This window comes from Ranitomeya imitator, chromosome 1 (genome assembly GCF_032444005.1).
Source record: "Ranitomeya imitator isolate aRanImi1 chromosome 1, aRanImi1.pri, whole genome shotgun sequence".
NCBI lineage: Eukaryota > Metazoa > Chordata > Amphibia > Anura > Dendrobatidae > Ranitomeya > Ranitomeya imitator.
Window position 1 is genome coordinate 1,188,993,861 of NC_091282.1, and position 23,749 is coordinate 1,189,017,609.

At 42.3% G+C, this 23,749-nt stretch overlaps 1 protein-coding gene across 4 annotated transcripts in view; it reads right to left on the bottom strand.

Moving 5' to 3' along the window:
* EVC (EvC ciliary complex subunit 1) overlaps positions 1 to 23,749 on the bottom strand; it is a 122,567-nt gene that overhangs the window by 32,037 nt on the left and 66,781 nt on the right. For all 4 annotated transcript variants that reach the window (XM_069744827.1, XM_069744828.1, XM_069744829.1 and 1 more), the window contains exon 10: positions 1,560 to 1,708. In XM_069744827.1, coding sequence (XP_069600928.1) covers positions 1,560 to 1,708 — 149 coding nt within the window. The remainder of the gene's footprint in view (positions 1 to 1,559; positions 1,709 to 23,749) is intronic.

Genomic DNA, 23,749 nt, shown 5'->3' on the forward strand with positions numbered 1-23,749 from the left:
GCAGTACACATATATCTGGTCTCCAGAGCACTGGTGTGAAACGGATATTACCATTATATCATCGTTATATTTGGTGGTCATATTAGTCTTGATGATAATTTTGGTTAACGATCAGTATGGCAGTATTATCACTACTGTATATGATGGCAATAGTTGGTTATTTCCTGGCGGTATTATTTGTCTCTTATATTGATGGCAATACTGGTCTTGGCATTGTGGTGACATTGAGGGGTGCAATGATATCACTGCATCTGCATGGTCCTGAAGAGTGCAGCGAGAAGGTGCTCATCACTGTGTGGTTGAAGTTGGGTGAGGCAACTATTAGCGTATTTTATTGTCTTCTGGGCACAATAAGGGTATAATCATTACTATAAAGAGGCAAAGTGGTGGGCATTATAATAAGGTGTCAAAATGGAATGCATTATTATAAGGCACAATGGGGGCAATATATTAAGGAGGCAAAATGAGGGGCTCTAGCATAAGAAGGCAAGATTAAATCATTCTTATAAGGAGGCACATTGGGCAGCATTATTATGAGCACAGTGAGCAGTATGATTAAATAAAGAGGCACAGGGAGACATTATAAGGAGGCGTAATGAGGGGCATTAGTGTAAGGAGGCACTATTTTAAGGAAATACAAGGGGAATTATTATTATAAGGAGGCACACAGGGCATTATTCCTTAAGAAGTCACAGGGGGACCTTATAACTATAGTGGGCTGTAAAACTATAAGGAGGCACAGAGGGGGGTACAATTACCAAGCAGGCACAGAGGCAGCATTATTGCTCTGTTGAGGCACAGAGGGAGCATTATTACTCTGTTGGGGCATAGAGGGAGCATTATTACTCTGTTGGGGCACAGAGGGAGCATTATTACTCTGTTGGGGCACAGAGGGAGCATTATTACTCTGTTGGGGCACAGAGGGAGCATGATTACTCTGTTGGGGCACAGAGGGAGCATTATTACTCTGTTGGGGCACAGAGGGAGCATTATTACTCTGTTGGGGCACAGAGGGAGCATTATTACTCTGTTGGGGCATAGAGGGAGCATTATTACTCTGTTGGGGCACAGAGGGAGCATTATTACTCTGTTGGGGCACAGAGGGAGCATTATTACTCTGCTGGGACACAGAGGGGATACGGTTACTGTGTGGGCACTGTTACTGTGCAATGCACAGAGAGGATGTTATACTATCTAGAGATCTGGTTATGACACAATATGCTGTTGGGAGGAGGGTCCTGGAAAAGCAATACACCAAAAATGTCTGTGTTACATGTTGCAGGGACAAATTATTTTGCAGTTTAAAACTGCAGACAAATTCGGAAATTTTGTAAGTTTTCCATTTCGTGCTCGGTGCACATGAGTATACAAAAATAGCTGCTGCCATTTCAATCTATATTAGGCAGTCTACACAGAACAATCTCCACTTCTTCTCTAGTGCACTCCAGGTCAGTACAGACAGGGACATAACAAAATATAACTCATGGATATGTTCAGAGAGACAAGAAAGCAGGTCAGGTCACTGACAGTAAGAGTTGGTCTAAAGATCATAGTCTTACCATTATAAAGTGGTCTGCGTCTACAGACCCTTCAGCCCTGGCTAAAAAGTTGCAGCGCTCTTCTTTTTGCTTTTTCTGTAGAATGTCGATGAGCTTATTACGATGTCCCAAGTGCTCGGCTATCACAGCTTTAGTTTGTTGATAAGAGCCTAGACAAGAGACGAGACACCAGAGTAAGTATTTTAGAAAAAGATAGCCTTAAAAATCCAGGATTTAAAATAGCAGACAAATGTAAATATTTAAAATGGTTCTTTGGGAATAGAAAAAAATAAAGCCATAAATAAAATGATACTTGAATTAGTAATCACTATAGTACATTAAATTAGCCATTTGTGATTTGCTATTTAAAAGTATTTAGGAATTGATAATATTTATATATTTCCTTTATTTATTTTTTATGTTTCTGACTAACTTTTTTTTTTTATTTCAACATCCACATCCTTTTTTTCACGACCTTGTTGTTGGATATCCTGAGGCCAGGGGCTCCTACCCTGTCCCTAGCGTCAGGGCCGACCGAGCTACATTGCTGAGCTCCAGAATCGGCCATAAATCTGTTCTCTCCCTCCACCCAGGGAAGAGTGGAGTAGTAGTGTGTGGAAGTACACCAACCAGACAAACAAAGGAATATGTACAGGGATAAAGGAAAATACTAATCATACAAATATGCTCTCTCAAACAACACAAGAAACGGAAACACCAAAAGTAGGAGTAGAGGATTTGCACATAACTAAAAGCAAGCAACAGTCTTTAGCTAAATCCACCAAATGCCTCCTCAAACAAAAAACTCCTACAGCTCCTGAACCACGCAGCATGTAGCTAACTCTGGCAATCCCTGCATGAGAGAGGCCAGTATTTATAGCAGAGAGAGGCATAGACAACAGTGAACAGCTGAGAACATTAATGCAGGTAAGCAAGATAAGTCACCATCAAACCTTTCCGGCATCAGTTTGCGCCACACTCATCCGATCTGAGCATTTATTCATATGGGGAATCTGAGAGACACTACTTGTATAGACTTTGGCCTTTGAATCAAAATGTTTGGCTTGGATGGTCTATTTTGTCAATCGCTAGGTGTCAGGAACAACAGCCTTCACTCATCCTATTTTTACAGGTCATTAGAACATGCTAGAACATAACTTTTGTTGGGATTTCGACTGTAGTTGAATAGTCAAACGCTTTTTTTTTTTTAAGTGAGCATGACTACTCCAAGCAGCTTGTTTTGCCAAGGAAAGCTGCGACCAACCAAAAAAATAGTAATAAAATACAAGGTATGAAAAGTAGTATTACATAGCAGTCATTCATATAACTAGTCGGTATGTGAGTAGCAAAGTGGAAGAAGCTGCTCTAGGATAGAATTTCTGTAAGTGACAGTCTCCAATATTGGGCATATTGGTAAGGGTTGAGATAATCACCAATCCCTTTAAGCCTGTATTGAAAACGACTACTACCAGTATCATACAGGGGTGTCAAGGGTCCACCAGTAACATCAACTACAGGGTCCCAATTTTCGGCTACATGCAAAAATGACTTTACCCTCATTCGCAAATTTCGATAGCAATAAACTGGGATGATTGTTAAATTAATAAGATGCGGCCTTTTCTGTATATAGTGAATCAAGCATATTGTGGCAAGTACTGCTCATATAAGAGGGTGGTGGCCTACTCCTGCATGGGGGCCCACCGGAGGATTCTCCTGTTGTCCGGTGGGCCAGTTCGAGCCTGTCTACTACTACTGTCCTGACTTTTAAACTGAATAGGGCAAAGATGCAATATCAGGCATGGCGCATAGACAAGGTGGCGCATTTCTAGAAGAAAGCAGCCATGTTTCTGTTTTACTGCAATCTCGGACTGGTTTATTTTTACCTTTTAACCAGTTTGTGTGCTTAGTTTAACCTTTGACAATTCCACTCATTGTGATATTAAATGGTCAATAAATGAATAGTAAATATCGCCCTGATCTCTTTAGCCATCGATATTCCTATTAATTTTTCACAGTCAGCATCATCAGTCAGCATCATCTCTGAAATGAAATATAGATCTGGAGACCCCCCCAGGAGATCGGTATTGGATTAACGCAGTGAACCTTAACGAAATCTCAAAGGAACTGCAGGTGACATCTTTTCATAGGAAGCAAAAATAGCCTTTCCGCAAGACGCCTGGCATTATACTCCTCCGTACACATCACGAGAGGTTATATATAAACCATATTTTTTCCAGTAGGAGAAGCGGAACAAATTGAAAAATATTTGAGCATTGTTGATTCTTTTTTCCCCTCAACTCATATTTGTAAGAAAAAGTATATTTTCAGTCCCATTCATGCTGTCACAGCTGCTGGCTCCGTATGCCGTGAGAAGCAAGGGAAGAATTGACTGGAACTACCCATGATAACAGCGGGTGATGTGAACAATGGCGCAATGTTGTGATGCCGGGAGAGAGGTAGCGGTGCGTCTACCCATCACCGAGATGTCAACTCACTACGCAGAGCTGTCACATGATATATCAGTAAGTTCAATGCTTCCAACTGGAAAAATAAGCTAAATTAGTCATGTCAGGAAACGAATACATGAACGTCATCTGGCTTTTTATTACCAGGATACAGTGGGTACGGAAAGTGTTCAGACCCCTTTAAACTTTTCCCTCTATTTCATTGCAGCCATTTGGAAAAATTAAAAAAAGTTCATTTCTTTTCTCATTCATGTACACTCTGCACCCCATCTTGACTGGGAAAAAAATAGAAATATAGAAATTTTTGCAAATTTAATAAAAAAGAAAAACAATCCTTCAAAACATAGCACTCGGACCAATGTTATTCAACGAGGCCGAGCAAATGTCCAATTTTTATCCCCCCAAAAATTGAACTATGCACGCTTTGCCTGCATTAATAGGATGACACTTGCTCATTCATGACTATGTGTCTGTGGAAAACATCGGACTGCGCTCAGATGACATCCGAGTGCAGTCCGATTTTCAAGAACAGACTCAATGGAGAAGATCAGAGTGTGATTAGTATAATTAGTCCATTTTTCTCGTAGGGAGAGCACACGGCTGCCCTGCACCTGCCCTAATGATCTGTATTCACTTTACCCATGAATTACGAATTTTGAGAATGATTGATCATTCTAGGAGATTTCTCATAAGTTATATTACAAAGTTACTTATTTTCCCATGTACTTTTGATTTATGAAATAAATTAATTATTTAAAATGAAGGTAATTTTTAAGTTTGCTTGGCAACTTTTTGGCAAACCCTTTTGAGAGTACATTGCCAGTGACAGGCTTTGGGCGCTGACAAAAAATGCTTTCCTAAAAGGGAATATGTCAGCAGGTTTTTGCTACCGTAGATGAAAAGCTGAAGCCAACAATGTGTCACTTAGACTATTGGGTGCAGCAGTTCTCACACAATCAGAGTTTTTAGATTTAGCAATCCAGCAGAGCTGAGAAAGCTAACCCTGCCCACAGCAGGCTGTGTATATACAATGTCCATAGACAGTGAGCTGCTTATCACAGGAGGGGGCGTGTTGGTCCAAGGCTCAAACAACCAGTTATTCACTTCAATGATAAACTCCTGGTGCTAAAACAATCATTGTAAGTAAACAAAACCTCAAAGCTTCATATCTGTGTTTTAACCCCTACTGCATGCTGTATTCAGATTACAAAACCTGCTGACAGATTCCCTTTAAGAACGCCTCCTTTTACAGGTCACACATCTATTATGCCCCTTCCACATGCTGTTCATATTAGACACCTCTATGCGAGCACTGCTTTTCCAGGGAGGTTTATTAGCTCATTAGGGAGCACCGTTGAGATTTCCCAAATGTTTCAGAAGTAAGGGAAGTATCTACTTTTCCAGGAACTCTCCCACATTCTGGGATCCATGGCCAGATTTTTTTAAACCCATATTTGATGACATCATCTGAAGGAGCTATAATGATAAAGCTGAAAATGCAAGGATATAGAATGAGGACCAGCATGTCCACATGGATATTCCCTCTCTGAACCCTGCTTATACAGGTACTATACAGATGATTAGGTTTTCAAATACATCAGATAGGGATTATATACATTAGGTAGGACTGCTCTATATGGGTATACCTTGACGATTGGTGGAGCATAGGGTTGAGCGACCTTTACTTTTATAGGATCGGGTCGGGTGTCACGAAACCTGACTTTTTCAAAAGTCGGGTCGAGTGAAATCGGCCGATCCTATAAAAAAGTCGGGGTCGGGGTCGGCCGAAACTCGAAACCCAATGCAGTGCATTGGGTTTCCAATGGTTCCCAGGGTCTGAAGGAGCGGAAACTCTCCTTCAGGCCTTGGGATCCATATTTAAGTGTAAAATAAAGAATTAAAATAAAAAATATCGCAATACTTACCCTCTGACGCGCCCTGGTACTAACCGGGAACCTTCCTTCCTTAGAATCAGCCTTCCAGGACCTTGCGGTGACGTCGCGGCTTGTGATTGGTCGCGCGGCCGCCCATGTGACCGCTCGCGCGACCAATCACAAGCCGCGACGTCACCGAAGGTCCTGGAAGGGCTGATTCTTAGGAAGGAAGTCTGCCGGAAAGAAGCAGGGCGCGTCCGAGGGTGAGTATATACCTAATAAACCGCTGCACGGCCAGCTCTACCCTCACCTACTGTATCCTCACCCATCCCTTGTAGATTGTGAGCCCTCGCGGGCAGGGTCCTCTCTCCTCCTGTACCAGTTGTGACTTGTATTTTTCAAGATTATTGTACTTGTTTTATTATGTATACCCCTCCTCACATGTAAAGCGCCATGGAATAAATGGCGCTATAATAATAAATAATAATAATAATAATAATAGGAATATACTCACCCTCGGACGCGCCCGGCTTCTTTACGGCAGCCTTCCTTCCTAAGAATCAGCCCTTCCAGGACCTTAGGTGACGTCGCGGCTTGTGATTGGTCGCGCGAGCGGTCACATGGGCGGCCGCGCGACCAATCACAAGCTGCGACGTCACCGCAAGGTCCTGGAAGGCTGATTCTAAGGAAGGAAGGTTCCCGGTTAGTACCAGGGCGCGTCAGAGGGTAAGTATGGCGATATTTTTTATTTTAATTCTTTATTTTACACTTAAATCTGAATTCCGATACCAATTCCCGATATCTTAAACATATCGGGAATCGGTATCAGAATTCCGATTCCAGATTCAGAAGATCGCCGACTTCATGGCCGACCCCACACAGGGGTCGGGTCGGGTTTCATGAAACCCGACTTTGCCAAAAGTCGGCGACTTCTGAAAATTGCCGACCCGTTTCGCTCAACCCTAAACTTGAAGACACAAAAGAGCACAGTGAGGTCTTCAAGTTTCTTGGTGGTGTGTGAACAGGTTCCTACAGACTTGTTCAATGTGCAAGTAGCCCATGTGTTTCTGGTTCTGTAGTCTACCTGTGTGTCTAACCTATGTCAGTTCCAAACTGGCAGAACTTTTAACTACTTTTTGAAAGCAACTTTTGGCATCTTTGGTGCAATACACACCAGAAACTGATACAAATCAATTGACGAATTCACTCTATATTTAATTTAGCAGAGTTCCCATTTTTAGGCAATAGTCATGGCCTTTTGCAAACTACTGAAAGTCATTGGAAAGGCTGAAAGCAAACACATCAAGGCGCTGGCAGCTCACGGGATGAAATTGCTCACTGGTTTTTCTAATTACCGGCAATGTTTTGCTAAAAGCAGATATAGTTCAATATTTCTTGAGCAGCACATTCAAGGAATGTTTGTTATGTATCGTGCTGACAACGTTCCAACATCCAATTTAAATCCTTTAATTAGTTATGATATGGACTCGGTGCTGCTTAGACTGATATTAAACCAAGGGCTGTCTCCTTCATGCTTAGTCAGCTACGCGTGGTACAATTAGCAATTCCACTTAGCCCACGGAAGATGGTAAACAAATAACAAGGCATATTTCATCCGTAATTAAAGAGGATGTTTGGCAGATGAAGTGTTCTTGGAAAGTTAAGAACCTTCATTCCAGTCTCGTCTATTTCATCTCGCTCTTCTATTCTATGATCACCACTAATAAGTGCTCCAAACGATAAATGATACTTGTTCCAAAACCCTTCACCTTCAAAAACAAAAGCTGGTTACAAACATCAGACTTTCCCGATCCAATTAACCCCAGGAGCTTTTTTCGGTTTTGCATTTTTGTTTTTCGCCCCCCACCCCCTCCTCCTTCTTCCCAGAGCCAAAGCTTACATTTTTCCATCAATATGGCCACGTGAGGGCTTGATTTCTGCGGGACGAGTTGCACTTTTCAACGACATCATTGGTTTTACCATGTCTTGTATTAGAAAACAGGAAAAAAATTCCAAGAACTGTGAAATTGCAAAAAAAAAAGTGCACTCCCACACTTGTTTTTTGTTTTGCTTTTTTACTAGGTTAACTAAATGCTAAAACTGACCTGCCATTATGATTCTCCAGGTTATTACGAGTTCATAGACACCAAACATGTCTAGGTTCTTTTTTATCTAAGTGGTGAAAAAAAAAATCCAAACTTTGTTAAAAAAAAAAAAAAAAGAATTGCGCCATTTTCCGATACAAGTAGCGTCTCCATTTTTCGTGATCTGGGGTCAGGTGAGGGCTTATTTTCTGCGCGCCGTGCTGACATTTTTTATGATACCATTTTGGTGCAGATACGATCTTTTGATCGCCCATTATTGTATTTTAATAAAATGTTGCAGCGACCAAAAAAACGTAATTCTGGTGTTTTGATTTTTTTCTTGCTATGCCATTTAGCGATCAGGTTAATCCTTTTTTTTAATTGATAGATCGGGCGATCCTGACTGCAGCAATACCAAATATGAGTATGTTTGACTTTATTTTTATTGTTTTATTTTGAATGGGGCGAAAGGGGGGTGCTTTGAACTTTTATATTTTTTTACTTTTTTTATAGTTTTAAAAACAGTTTTTTTTATCTTTTGGCATGCTTCAATAGCCTCCATAGGAGACTAGAAGCTGGCACAACCCGATCTGTGTAGTAGAATTGCTCACTTGCTATGAACGCCGACCACTGGGTGGCGCTCACAGCAATCTGGCACTAATAACGATAGAAGTCTCCAGGAGACCTCAGGTTGTCATGCCAACACACCGGTGAGCCGTGATCATGTGACGGAGGTCATATTTCCGGCTCGATGGCCGGAACCGCGATTTAAATCCCACTGTCAGAGTTTGACAGCAGCATTTAACTGGTTAATAGCCACAGGTGGATCGTGATTCCACCCACAGATATTGCAGGCACATGTCAGCTGTTCAAAACAGCTGACGTGTCCCCTGGAAAGATGTGGGCTCACCGCCGAAGCTCACATCAAAGGCAGGGAGTCCGACATCGGCGTACTATTACGCCCAATGTCGGTAAGGGGTTAAGGACCGTCATGTCTGGACTTGTCTGATGCACTGAACTCAAAGGCATAATATATTTTCCTATGAAGTTACTGAATTCTTGGAAAGTTAAGAACCTTCATTCATATCTCTTCTGTTTCATCTTGTTCATCTATGATCACTAGTAATGGATGATGATAAAGACCTTCCAGATTCTGAAGCAACATGATGATCAACGATTACACCTTGTGGTGACTGATATCTAAATAGTCAGGTTAAATTTTAAATAGACTTTTGGCAGATTTGGGCAAGAGATATTTGGCCAATAAATAAATGATACTTGTCCCAAAGCCCCCACCTTCAAAAACTAAGGCTGGTTTTGAACACTGAATTTTCAAAAATTCAAGTAAGGACCGCCATGTCTTGATCTGCTGTGAGTCTCCTGCCGCCAACTCAAAGACATAATATATTACTTTGAAGCTTTGAGTTCTTGTAAAGTTAAAAACCTTCATTCTTGTCTCTTCTGCTTCATCTTGTTCTTCTATGATCGCTAGTAATGTACAGTGTGAGGCAGTGAGGGAGATCACACACGAGGGTCGTTACGTGTCCCCCAGAATATGCACACAAACAAACTGAACCCACTGGAGAGCATTGTGATTACAGCCTCAGCTGTGGTCACAATGCAAAGTAAAAGAGAGTGTGGACTTGGTCAAGCTATTTGACCAAGCCAGATTTAGAAAAACCTGACATGGACTTTTATTTTTGGAGAGATCTGCAGAAAGGTAGTGGGACGGATCTCTCCCTCTACTCCAGGTCTTGGGAGTGGCCCATGTCCACGATTCCCATTAACACTTTCAGTTAAGTTTTGGGTCTTTCAGCCTTGGTTTTGTAAGCAACAGAGAATTAGTTCTGCGCATGTCAGGTCTGTACGAGACTGAACACAGCCCAGAATCAGAAAAAGCAAAGCCATTGCCGCACCCACAAGTTATACGGTGGTGCAGTCACCCAAGACAACGGATTGATACGGATTGTTACGGAAGATCCGGCTGCAAACCTGAGGATAACGTTTGAGTTTATTTTCTTAAGTTGGCAAAATAAAGACATTTGAGTTGAACTATCTTAGGCCATTGCCTCAGTACCGCACTGTCATGAACAGTGATAAAGACCTAGGGCTTTTCCAGATTCTGAAATAACATGATGATCAACGATCATACTTGGTGTTGACAGAAATCTTGTTAGTTTTAATATTTTTTCTTTAGTGGCTTTTGACTGTTTTAGCCAGGAGATATTGGCCAAGAGATCATTTATAGTTGCACTACAGCCTCCCACATTCAGACACCAAGAGCGACTTCACATATCTGACTTTACAGATCAAGTAAGATCCACGAAGTCTGGACAGGCCACGGGTCTACTGACCTGAAGTGAACAGTGTTCTATTATGCCTATATAACTGTTGAGCTAAGGTCCTCACTTGGCCATATGAAACAAGTCTAACTTGTGTAGGTTGCCACAATTATATGCCAATGGATGATAGAGCTTGATTTCTTGACTGTACAACTGGTTGAATTTCCTCTAATGTTTGATGACCATCATTAGGAATAATACTATATTGGTCACTGACAAAAAAGTGATCACATTACTAGAATTTAAAAAAATTAGTCAATTCGTTAACATGTTTGACTAACCTTGACCAAATCCATTGATATTGTTGGGGTCAGCCAATAGTCTAATGTGTATGGTGTCCTCCTGACTTTTCTGTGACAGATGATAAGGATTCGGAATGTCCAATTTGGGACTGAATCATAGAATGATCGAGCTGGAAGGGACCTCCAGGGTCATCGTGTCCAACCCCCTGCTCAATGCAGGACTCACTAAACCATCTTAGACAGATGTCTGCCCAGCCTCTGTTTGAAGACTTCCATTAAAATTAAACTGGCTACGGGAGCGCTGTACAGTAAACACTCCTGTGTATGAAGAAGTAGAAGATGATGAGATAGCTGCCGACTAAACGATTGATGGAATCATCAATCCGTTGACAGCTATCTATTGTGTAGGAGGTCGCTTAATGAAAGAAGAGGTTCCACCTCATTGACCTATGTGAATATTGAAGCCATATCCAAGTCCCTCAGAAAAGTATATTGTATAATGATGGCTTGTGTGTACAAGTTGGGCTATGAATGGCTGAGCCAGTGGCCAGAGCAGTGTTCCCCAACTCTGGTCCTCAAAAGCCACCAACAGGTCATGTTTTCAGGATTTCCTTAGTATTGCACAGGTGATAATTGCATCACCTGGACAGGCATTCAATCACTTGTGCAATACTAAGGAAATCCGGAAAACAGGACCTGTTGGTGGCTCTTGGGGACCGGAGTTGGGGAACACTGGCCTAGAGAGACTTCCTATTGACAAGATGAGCTGAATTTCTAATTAAATTAGAAATTAATTTAAATTTGGATTTCTTTAAACAACTTCTTAACTTACACGCAGCTTGGACTGGCATTACATTTGGAGAAAATGTTCTCTTGGATTGCTTGCTACACCACCCCCACCGATGGACTGGTATTTATAACAACTTCCTAAATAGTCTTTCAATATTACATTTTTTCTCATTTGTGGGATTTTACATCCTTATTCCATGATTAGATTTTGCATTTAATTTTATTTCATTTTTTTTGCTATGCAGTCCTATTTCTCTACTGTACATTTATCATGCTTCACTTATTAACTATTTGATGGTGTTGCTGTTCATAAATTGGTTGGTTTTGTGTAGGGATATAAGAGAAGATTGTGCATTTTTTTTTACACTTTTGTGTAATTTAGTTGGTTTGAATTCTTTGTCTAAACGACTATTGAATAAAAACTCTAATTTTTTGTATGTTTCTTTTTTTTTTTCTTCACTGTACATTGAGCACTCCGCCACATTATTAATTCAATGCCCAACATTTTGGCTGTAGCCAATCATACCACTTATCTACAATAACTCATGAATACAGTGGAACTGTGACAAAAAAAAAGAGGAATTTCAAAACAATTCAAACATTACGGCCCCGATTCATTATTTATTCCCATCTAGTTTTTGGTATTTTTCGCTTGTATTTCACTTGTACTTAATTCTCCTTGTAGCTTTTTTTTTAAAGTCCATTTTACATGTGTTCACCCATTATTTTTTCTTATGTTCGCCATTGTGGGTGGAGTTTGGGATTTTCAGATATTCGTGCCTGATTCATCAATTACAACTTATTTTTTCTCTACTCCTGCACCCCACCTGGAGTGGTTTTACGCACGTAAATCAAAGCGTCCGATTTTTATTCAGCATTTTGAAAAATATTACTCAAAAAGTTGCAAAATCAGTTAATGACAGAAAAAAAAAGCCCATTTTTGACTTTGCGCAAAATTCATGAACCGCATATGCACAATTCTGATGAATTTGGAGCAGTAAATTTCAAGTAAAAAAAATAAATAAAAATCACTTAAAAAAAACCTCCACAAATGATCAATTGGCCCCAATAGTTTAAAGGGGTATTCACATCTCCAATATCCTATCCCAAAATGTAGTAGGTGTAATAATAATATTAGCAAATGCCTCTAATTAGGAATGTAATAAAGTTCTTCTGATTTGCTGTGTCGCTTACCCCATGTGCAGGGCATTGCTGTAGCTTGGGTATTGGTGATTACGACCAATAAGAACTAACTAACTGTCACTATGTGTGTGGTCGTAACCATGGATACCTAAGATACCTAAACTACTGCGATGCCCTGCACATGGGGTAAGCGACATAGCGAATCAGAAGAACTATACTACATTTCTAATTGGAGTACTAAACATACTGATCCGCTAGGCAGATATTAAGCTGCATGCCGAATCAAAGAGTGCTATATTTTTTTTATATAAAAAGTCATAATTTTATTAACACATATAATACAAAAGATAAAACAATGCCTCAAAACCATACAAATTTATTATTCATTGGAGATAGGCGTAAATAGAATTCTAATATTACTAGGAAAGCACCAGGTAACACACATATTCATAAACTCATTGAATTTGGCAATAGAGCATGCTGAGAAAATTCTTCCAATAAACATTAAATTTTGGCACCTATTTCTTGTTGCACAATATTAATAGTCTAAAAATATTTATATACATCAAAAGTATTAACTTAATGAAATATGTACAAAATTCAATATTATTCTAAATATAATAAAGCCCACATGGGTACATTCAAGCCCTGAAAAGAACTACGCAAAAAAGGCTAATCACATTGTTCAAAATAACCTAATCATGGTATAATTATGCCCAAATCACCAATGCTATATAGGCGTCAAAATATTAATCCACAGATGATTTTTTGATGTATATTTAAATTAAAGCACTGCTAGGGGGTACTTCAATTGCGCTGTTACAAAAACAGTTGTTTTAGACCAAAACTATATTTAGTGCTGCGGCAGCTATAATCTGATCATACACTCAAAACAATTTGTTGTAAATGAACCCTTATTGTTATGTGGGTAAATGCCTATTGCATATACATAGCCAAATTTGGCAGCGCAGCAATATAAATAGGTGAATTTAATTATCTCAGGACGAATACCGAAATAAATAGCTAAATTGAGCCAAAAAATGCAGCGATGCTAAACAACCTAGTTTTAACAGAGCACCTAGTGAGTGCAATCTGTGCCACAACTCTATGCAGTGCCGTAATAAAATGCCAATAAGCAATGTGCGAACCTGCAATACAACAGATGACCATCCATATATACCAGAGCCAATGCGCCCAATAGGTGGTCTGAAACAGACCTAACTGCCGTGCAAAAAGTTATTTACATGCAACTAAAACATGCCTAAATATTGAGTAAATAGTAGCCCATAAATACACATATTACCTAATTACAAGGTGCTCCCCGCTTCCAGCCGCACATGGCACGCCACTCTCCACGAAACCCCGACGCGCGTTTTGCGACAGCTTCCTCCCAAATTTGGCTATGTATAAATTGTTTTGAGTGTATGATCAGATTATAGCTGCCGCAGCACTAAATATAGTTTTGGTCTGAAACAACTGTTTTTGTAACAGCACAATTGAAGTACCCCCTAGCAGTGCTTTAATTTAAATATACATCAAAAAATCATCTGTGGATTAATATTTTGACGCCTATATAGCATTGGTGATTTGGGCATAATTATACCATGATTAGGTTATTTTGAACAATGTGATTAGCCTTTTTTGCGTAGTTCTTTTCAGGGCTTGAATGTACCCATGTGGGCTTTATTATATTTAGAATAATATTGAATTTTGTACATATTTCATTAAGTTAATACTTTTGATGTATATAAATATTTTTAGACTATTAATATTGTGCAACAAGAAATAGGTGCCAAAATTTAATGTTTATTGGAAGAATTTTCTCAGCATGCTCTATTGCCAAATTCAATGAGTTTATGAATATGTGTGTTACCTGGTGCTTTCCTAGTAATATTAGAATTCTATTTACGCCTATCTCCAATGAATAATAAATTTGTATGGTTTTGAGGCATTGTTTTATCTTTTGTATTATATGTGTTAATAAAATTATGACTTTTTATATAAAAAAATATAGCACTCTTTGATTCGGCATGCAGCTTAATAGCTGCCTAGCGGATCAGTATGTTTAGTATTGTATCTGAGTGTTACCCATCCCGAGTTTGAGGTAATGGGTCTGGGTTATATGTTTACATTTCTAATTGGAGGTATTTACTATTATTATTACTACACCTAATGCATACTGTGATAGGATCTTGGAGATGCGAATATCCCTCTAATTCCCATGGCTTGTCTATAGGAGCTCATGTTACCATTGTCACTAACACTATCTTATAGTGGATGGTGGATGATATTTCATATACACATTTTCTATAATTCACTTGATAAAGTAACCCTTGTATTTTTATGTCATATAGATTTTTACATCTACAAAAACAAGGGTTTATTTTTTCCACACATAATATACAAGCAGACGTTGACCTCGGCTAAATTGAAGTCACTGCACTGAATGCCCCTGGAGCGCTCAGTCTGGCGTCCAGTCTCGTTTCCAGGACAAGTTAAACCCACAGATGAGGATACTCGCAGAATACATAAACCTCAAATGTACAGGTCAAGATCATATCAGACACCTACAGTCCTGGCCGAATGTGTTATCAACCCTTGAAATTGTTCCAGAAAAAAAGGATTACTTCCAGAAAATTATTGCAAGTATACATGTTTTGTTATACACATGTTTATTTCCTTTGTGTGTATTGGAACAACACAAGAAAAAAAAAATAAAAAAGTCAAATTGGACATAATTTCACACAAAACCCTGAAAATAGAATGGACAAAATTGTTGACACCTTTCCAAAACTGTGGATAAATAACTATTTCAAGCACGTGATGCTCGTTCAAATTCATCTGTGGCAAGTAACAGGTGTGGGCAATCTGAAAATCACACTTGAAACCAGATAAAAAAGGGAGAAGTTGACTCAATCTTTGCATTGTGTGTCTGTGTGTGTCACACTGAGAATGGAGAACGGGAAGAGAAGAGAACTGTCTGAGGACTTGAGAACCAAAATTGTTGAACAATAGCAACAATCTCGTGGTTACAAGAATTAGATATTCTTGTAACCATGAGATTGTTGATATTGTTCAACAATTTTGGTTCTCAAGTCCTCAGACAGTTCTCTTCTCTTCCCGTTCTCCATTCTCAGTGTGACACACACAGACACACAATGCAAAGATTGAGTCAACTTGATTATTATTATTATTATTATTTATTTATATAGCACCATTGATTCCATGGTGCTGTACATGAGAAGGGGTTACATACAAGTTACAAATATCACATACAGTAAACAAACTAACAATGACGGACTGATACAGAGGGGCGAGGACCCTGCCCTTGCGGGCTTACATTCTACAGGATTATGGGGAAGGAGACAGTAGGTTGAGGGTTGCAGGAGCTCCGGTGTTGGTGAGGCGGTAGCTCCGGTGTTGGTGAGGCGGTAGCTTCGATAGTGATGGGGCAGCAGCGGTGTCAGTGCAGGCTGTAGGCTTTCCTGAAGAGATGAGTTTTCAGGTTCCGTCTGAAGGATCCGACTGTGGTTGATAGTCGGACGTGTTGGGGCAGAGAGTTCCAGAGGATGGGGGATATTCGGGAGAAGTCTTGGAGGCGATTGGATGAGGAGCGAATAAGTGTGGAGGAGAGGAGGTCTTGGGAGGACCGGAGGTCACGTGAGGGAAGATATCGAGAGATTAGTTCAGAGATATATGGAGGAGACAGGTTGTGGATGGCTTTGTAGGTCAGTATTAGCAATTTGAACTGGATACGCTGAGGGAATGGGAGCTGTTGTGAATTCTGTGGCTGAATTCACTCCTGTGGTCACAAGTGGTACTGCAGTTTCTGAGCTTCCTCCCTCAGGTGTTCTGGTGAGCTCGTTAACTGCTTCATTACTTAACTCCGCCTGATGCTGCTATCCTTGCTCCTTGTCAATGTTTCAGTGTTGGATCAGAGCTTCTCCTGATTGTTCCTGTGACCTGCTGCTCTGTATAGCTAAGTGCCTTTTGCTTTTTTGTTGCTTTTTTTCTGTCCAGCTTGTCTTTTGTTTTGCTGGAAGCTCTGAGACGCAAAGGGTGTACCGCCGTGCCGTTAGTTCGGCACGGTGGTTTTTTTTTTGCCCCCTTTTGCGTGGTTTTGCTTTAGGGTTTTTTGTAGACTGCAAAGTTCGCTTTACTGTCCTCGCTCTGTCCTAGAATATCGGGCCCCACTTTGCTGAATCTATTTCATCCCTACGTTTTGTCTTTTCATCTTACTCACAGTCATTATATGTGGGGGGCTGCCTTTTCCTTTGGGGAATTTCTCTGGGGCAAGTCAGGCCTATTTTTCTATCTTCAGGCTAGCTAGTTTCTTAGGCTGTGCCGAGTTGCCTAGGTAGTTGTTAGGCGCAATCCACAGCCGCTTTTAGTTGTGTTTAAGATAGGATCAGGTGTGCAGTCTACAGAGTTTCCACGTCTCAGAGCTCGTTCTTGTATTTTTGGGTATTTGTCAGATCACTGTGTGCGCTCTGATCGCTAAGCACACTGTGTTTCTGGATTGCCTTCATAACACCTGTCATTAGCAAACATAACAGTACAAGGAGCCAAACTAATGATTCTCAATAGAGGGAAAGAAAAAGTTCTGACATCATTTTTTTTTTTTTCTGCTCTGTGTTCACTTTTTTTTTTTTCCCCTAGACATTTGGGTGATTCTGGACACAGGTGTGGACATGGATATTCAGGGTCTGTGCTCTTCAATGGATAATCTCGTTATAAATGTACAAAAAATTCAAGATACTATTGATCAGAAATCTATGTTAGAACCAAGAATTCCTATTCCTGATTTGTTTTTTGGAGATAGAACTAAGTTTCTAAGTTTCAAAAATAATTGTAAGCTATTTCTGGCCTTGAAACCTCATTCTTCTGGTAATCCTATTCAACAGGTTTTGATTATTATTTCTTTTTTGCGCGGCGACCCTCAAGACTGGGCATTTTCTCTTGCGCCAGGAGACCCTGCATTGAGTAGTGTCGATGCGTTTTTCCTGGCGCTCGGATTGCTGTACGATGAGCCTAATTCAGTGGATCAGGCTGAGAAAAATTTGCTGGCTTTGTGCCAGGGTCAGGATGATATAGAAGTATATTGTCAGAAATTTAGGAAATGGTCAGTACTCACTCAGTGGAATGAATCTGCGCTGGCAGCTTTGTTCAGAAAGGGTCTCTCTGAGGCTCTTAAGGATGTCATGGTGGGATTTCCTATGCCTGCTGGTTTGAATGAGTCTTTGTCTTTGGCCATTCAGATCGGTCGACGCTTGCGCGAGCGTAGATCTGTGCACCATTTGGCGGTACGGCCTGAGGTTAAACCTGAGCCTATGCAGTGCGATAGGACTATGACTAGAGTTGAACGGCAGGAATACAGACGTCTGAATGGTCTGTGTTTCTACTGTGGTGATTCCACTCATGCTATTTCTGATTGTCCTAAGCGCACTAAGCGGTCCGCTAGGTCTGCCGTCATTGGTACTGTACAGTCCAAATTCCTTCTGTCCATTACCTTGATATGCTCTTTGTCGTCGTTTTCTGTCATGGCGTTTGTGGATTCGGGCGCTGCCCTGAATCTGATGGATTTGGATTATGCTAAACGTTGTGGGTTTTTCTTGGAGCCTTTGCGGTGTCCTATTCCATTGAGAGGAATTGATGCTACACCTTTGGCCAAGAATAAACCTCAATACTGGGCCCAGCTGACCATGTGCATGGCTCCTGCACATCAGGAAGTTATTCGCTTTCTGGTGTTGCATAATCTGCATGATGTGGTCGTGTTGGGGTTGCCATGGCTACAAACCCATAATCCAGTATTGGATTGGAATTCCATGTCGGTATCCAGCTGGGGTTGTCAGGGGGTACATGGTGATGTTCCATTTTTGTCGATTTCGTCATCCACCCCTTCTGAGGTCCCAGAGTTCTTGTCTGATTATCAGGATGTATTTGAAGAGCCCAAGTCCGATGCTCTACCTCCGCATAGGGATTGTGATTGTGCTATCAATTTGATTCCTGGTAGTAAATTCCCTAAAGGTCGATTATTTAATTTATCCGTGCCCGAACACGCCGCTATGCGCAGTTATGTGAAGGAATCCCTGGAGAAGGGACATATTCGCCCATCGTCATCACCACTGGGAGCAGGGTTCTTCTTTGTAGCCAAGAAGGATGGTTCGCTGAGACCGTGTATTGATTACCGCCTTCTTAATAAGATCACTGTTAAATTTCAGTATCCCTTGCCATTGTTATCTGACTTGTTTGCTCGGATTAAGGGGGCTAGTTGGTTCACTAAGATAGATCTTCGTGGTGCGTATAATCTGGTGAGAATCAGGCAAGGAGATGAATGGAAAACTGCATTCAATACGCCCGAGGGTCATTTTGAGTATCTAGTGATGCCGTTCGGACTTGCCAATGCTCCATCTGTGTTTCAGTCTTTTATGCATGACATCTTCCGTGAGTATCTGGATAAATTCCTGATTGTTTACTTGGATGACATTTTGATCTTCTCAGATGATTGGGAGTCTCATGTGAAGCAGGTCAGAATGGTTTTTCAGGTCCTGCGTGCTAACTCTTTGTTTGTGAAGGGATCAAAGTGTCTCTTCGGTGTGCAGAAAGTTTCATTTTTATGGTTCATCTTTACCCCTTCTACTATCGAGATGGATCCAGTTAAGGTCCAAGCCATCCAGGATTGGATTCAGCCGACATCTCTGAAAAGTCTGCAAAAGTTCCTGGGCTTTGCTAATTTTTATCGTCGCTTCATCTGTAATTTTTCTAGCATTGCCAAACCATTGACCGATTTGACCAAGAAGGGTGCTGATTTGGTTAATTGGTCTTCTGCTGCTGTGGAAGCTTTTCAGGAGTTGAAGCGTCGTTTTTGTTCTGCCCCTGTGTTGTGTCAGCCAGATGTTTCTCTTCCGTTCCAGGTCGAGGTTGATGCTTCTGAGATTGGAGCAGGGGCGGTTTTGTCACAGAGAGGTTCTGATTGCTCAGTGATGAAACCATGTGCTTTCTTTTCCAGGAAGTTTTCGCCCGCTGAGCGTAATTATGATGTGGGCAATCGAGAGTTGCTGGCCATGAAGTGGGCATTCGAGGAGTGGCGTCATTGGCTTGAAGGAGCTAAGCATCGCGTGGTGGTATTGACTGATCATAAGAACTTGACTTATCTCGAGTCTGCCAAGCGCTTGAATCCTAGACAGGCCCGTTGGTCGTTATTTTTTGCCCGCCTCGACTTTGTGATTTCGTACCTTCCGGGCTCTAAAAATGTGAAGGCGGATGCTCTGTCTAGGAGTTTTGTGCCCGACTCTCCGGGTTTATCTGAGCCAGCGGGTATCCTCAAGGAAGGAGTCATTGTGTCTGCCATCTCCCCTGATTTGCGGCGGGTGCTGCAAAAATTTCAGGCGAATAAACCTGATCGTTGTCCAGCAGAGAAACTGTTCGTCCCTGATAGGTGGACTAATAAACTTATCTCTGAACTTCATTCTTCGGTGTTGGCTGGTCATCCTGGAATCTTTGGTACCAGAGAGTTAGTGGCTAGATCCTTCTGGTGGCCATCTCTGTCACGGGATGTACGTACTTTTGTGCAGTCCTGTGGGATTTGTGCTAGGGCTAAGCCCTGCTGTTCTCGTGCCAGTGGGTTGCTTTTGCCCTTGCCGGTCCCAAAGAGGCCTTGGACACATATTTCGATGGATTTCATTTCTGACCTTCCCGTTTCTCAAAAGATGTCAGTCATTTGGGTGGTCTGTGATCGCTTTTCTAAAATGGTCCATCTGGTGCCCTTGGCTAAATTGCCTTCCTCCTCTGATTTGGTACCTTTGTTCTTTCAGCATGTGGTTCGGTTGCATGGCATTCCTGAGAATATTGTTTCTGACAGAGGTTCCCAGTTTGTTTCAAGGTTTTGGCGAGCCTTTTGTGGTAGGATGGGCATTGACCTATCCTTTTCCTCGGCTTTCCATCCTCAGACTAATGGCCAGACCGAACGAACCAATCAGACCTTGGAAACATATCTGAGATGGTTTTGTTTCTGCAGACCAGGATGATTGGGTGTCCTTTTTGCCGTTGGCTGAGTTCGCCCTTAATAATCGGGCCAGCTCGGCTACCTTGGTTTCTCCATTTTTTTGCAATTCTGGGTTCCATCCTCGTTTCTCTTCAGGACAGGTTGAGTCTTCGGACTGTCCTGGCGTGGATTCTGTGGTGGATAGGTTGCAGCAGATCTGGACTCAGGTAGTGGACAATTTGATCTTGTCCCAGGAGAAAGCTCAACTTTTCGCTAATCGCAGACGCCGTGTGGGTCCCCGACTTCGTGTTGGGGATCTGGTTTGGTTATCTTCTCGTCATATTCCTATGAAGGTTTCCTCTCCTAAATTTAAACCTCGTTTTATTGGTCCGTATAGGATTTCTGAGGTTCTCAATCCTGTGTCTTTTCGTTTGACCCTCCCAGACTCCTTTTCCATACATAATGTATTCCATAGGTCGTTGTTGCGGAGATATGTGGCACCTATGGTTCCATCTGTTGAGCCTCCTGCCCCGGTTTTGGTGGAGGGGGAATTGGAGTATATTGTGGAGAAGATTTTGGATTCTCGTGTTTCTAGACGGAAACTCCAGTATCTGGTTAAATGGAAGGGTTATGCTCAGGAAGATAATTCCTGGGTTTTTGCCTCTGATGTTCATGCTTCCGATCTTGTTCGTGCCTTTCATGCGGCTCATCCTGGTCGGCCTGGGGGCTCTGGTGAGGGTTCGGTGACCCCTCCTCAAGGGGGGGGTACTGTTGTGAATTCTGTGGCTGAATTCACTCCTGTGGTCACAAGTGGTACTGCAGTTTCTGAGCTTCCTCCCTCAGGTGTTCTGGTGAGCTCGTTAACTGCTTCATTACTTAACTCTGCCTGATGCTGCTATCCTTGCTCCTTGTCAATGTTTCAGTGTTGGATCAGAGCTTCTCCTGATTGTTCCTGTGACCTGCTGCTCTGTATAGCTAAGTGCCTTTTGCTTTTTTGTTGCTTTTTTTCTGTCCAGCTTGTCTTTTGTTTTGCTGGAAGCTCTGAGACGCAAAGGGTGTACCGCCGTGCCGTTAGTTCGGCACGGTGGGTTTTTTTTTGCCCCCTTTTGCGTGGTTTTGCTTTAGGGTTTTTTGTAGACTGCAAAGTTCGCTTTACTGTCCTCGCTCTGTCCTAGAATATCGGGCCCCACTTTGCTGAATCTATTTCATCCCTACGTTTTGTCTTTTCATCTTACTCACAGTCATTATATGTGGGGGGCTGCCTTTTCCTTTGGGGAATTTCTCTGGGGCAAGTCAGGCCTATTTTTCTATCTTCAGGCTAGCTAGTTTCTTAGGCTGTGCCGAGTTGCCTAGGTAGTTGTTAGGCGCAATCCACAGCCGCTTTTAGTTGTGTTTAGGATAGGATCAGGTGTGCAGTCTACAGAGTTTCCACGTCTCAGAGCTCGTTCTTGTATTTTTGGGTATTTGTCAGATCACTGTGTGCGCTCTGATCGCTAAGCACACTGTGTTTCTGGATTGCCTTCATAACACCTGTCATTAGCAAACATAACAGGGAGCCAGTGAAGAGATTTGCAGAGGGGGGAAGCGGAGGAGTAGCGAGGAGATGGATTAGTCGGGCAGCAGAGTTAAGGATGGACTGGAGAGGTGCAAGGGTGTTAGCAGGGATGCCACAGAAAAGGATGTTGCAGTAGTCAAGGCGGGAAATGATGAGGGCGTGCACAAGCATTTTAGTAGATTGGGGGTTGAGGAAAGGACGGATCCTGGAGATATTTTTGAGCTGGAGGCGACAGGGGGTGGAAAGAGCTTGGATGTGTGGTTTGAAGGACAGGGCAGAGTCGAAGGTTACTCCGAGGCAGCGGACTTCGGGTACAGGGGAAAGCATGATGTCATTGACTGCGATAGATAGGTCAAGTAGGGAAGATTTGTGGGATGGAGGAAAGATGATGAGTTCAGATTTGTCCACATTGAGTTTGAGGAAGCGAGAGGAGAAGAAGGAGGATATGGCTGATAGGCACTCTGGGATTCTGGACAGCAGAGCGGTGACGTCTGGGCCAGAGAGGTAGATCTGAGTGTCGTCAGCATAGAGGTGGTACTGGAATCCATGGGACTTTATGAGTTGTCCCAAGCCAAGTGTATAGATTGAGAAGAGTAGGGGTCCTAGAACAGAGCCTTGGGGGACTCCAACAGAGAGAGGGTGGGATGAGGAGGTAGTATGGGAGTGGGAGACGCTGAATGTGCGGTTGGAAAGGTACGAGGCGATCCAGGATAGGGCGAGGTCTTTGATGCCAAAGGAGGAGAGCATCTGCAGTAGGAGGCAGTGGTCAACTGTGTCGAAAGCAGAGGACAGGTCTAGAAGGAGGAGTACAGAGTATTGTCCAGTAGCTTTGGCGGTAAGTAGGTCGTTAGTGATTTTGGTCAGGGCAGTCTCAGTTGAGTGATGGGGGCGGAAACCAGATTGTAGATTGTCGTACAACAAGTTAGATGAGAGGTGGGAGGAGAGTTCAGCATGGACATGCTCCTCCAGGAGTTTGGAAGCAAATGGGAGCAGCGGTATTGGGCGATAGCTGGACATAGTAGTTGGATCGAGGGTTGGCTTTTTAAGGATAGGCGTGATTGTGGCATGTTTGAACGCAGAGGGGAAGGTGCCAGAAGTTAGTGATAGGTTGAAGAGGTGGGTTAGGGATGGGATAAGTGTGGTGGTGAGGTTGGGGAGGAGGTGGGATGGGATGGGGTCGAGCGCACAGGTGGTGAGGTGGGATTTGGAGAGGAGACAATTAAGTCCCCCTTCAGTGATGTTGGATAGGGAGGTTATGGGGTTTGGGCATTGGTCTGGTATACAAAGGGGTTGTGGTGGTTGAACAATAAAGTCTTGCCTTGTCTGGTCGATCTTATTTTTAAAGTGTGTGGCAAAGTCCTCAGCAGAGATGAGGGAGGTTGGAGGGGGAAGTGGGGGGCGGAGGAGGGAGTTAAATGTTTTGAATAACTGTTTGGGGTTGTGGAATAGGGAAGATACGAGGGTTGTGAAGTAGGCCTGTTTAGCAGAGGTGAGTGCAGATTTAAAAGCGAGTGTTGCTTGTTTGAATACAGTGAAGTCGTCTTGCGAGTGGGTTCTCTTCCAACGCCGCTCCGCAACCCTGGACACTTGCCTTAGCTTTTTGGTGGTGTTATTATGCCAAGGTTGTCTATTGATACGTCGCGCTCTGCCATGGACGAGCGGGGCAACCGTGTCAATAGCTGATGCGAGAGTGGCATTGTAGAAAGCAGCAGCACCGTCTGTGTCATGGAGTG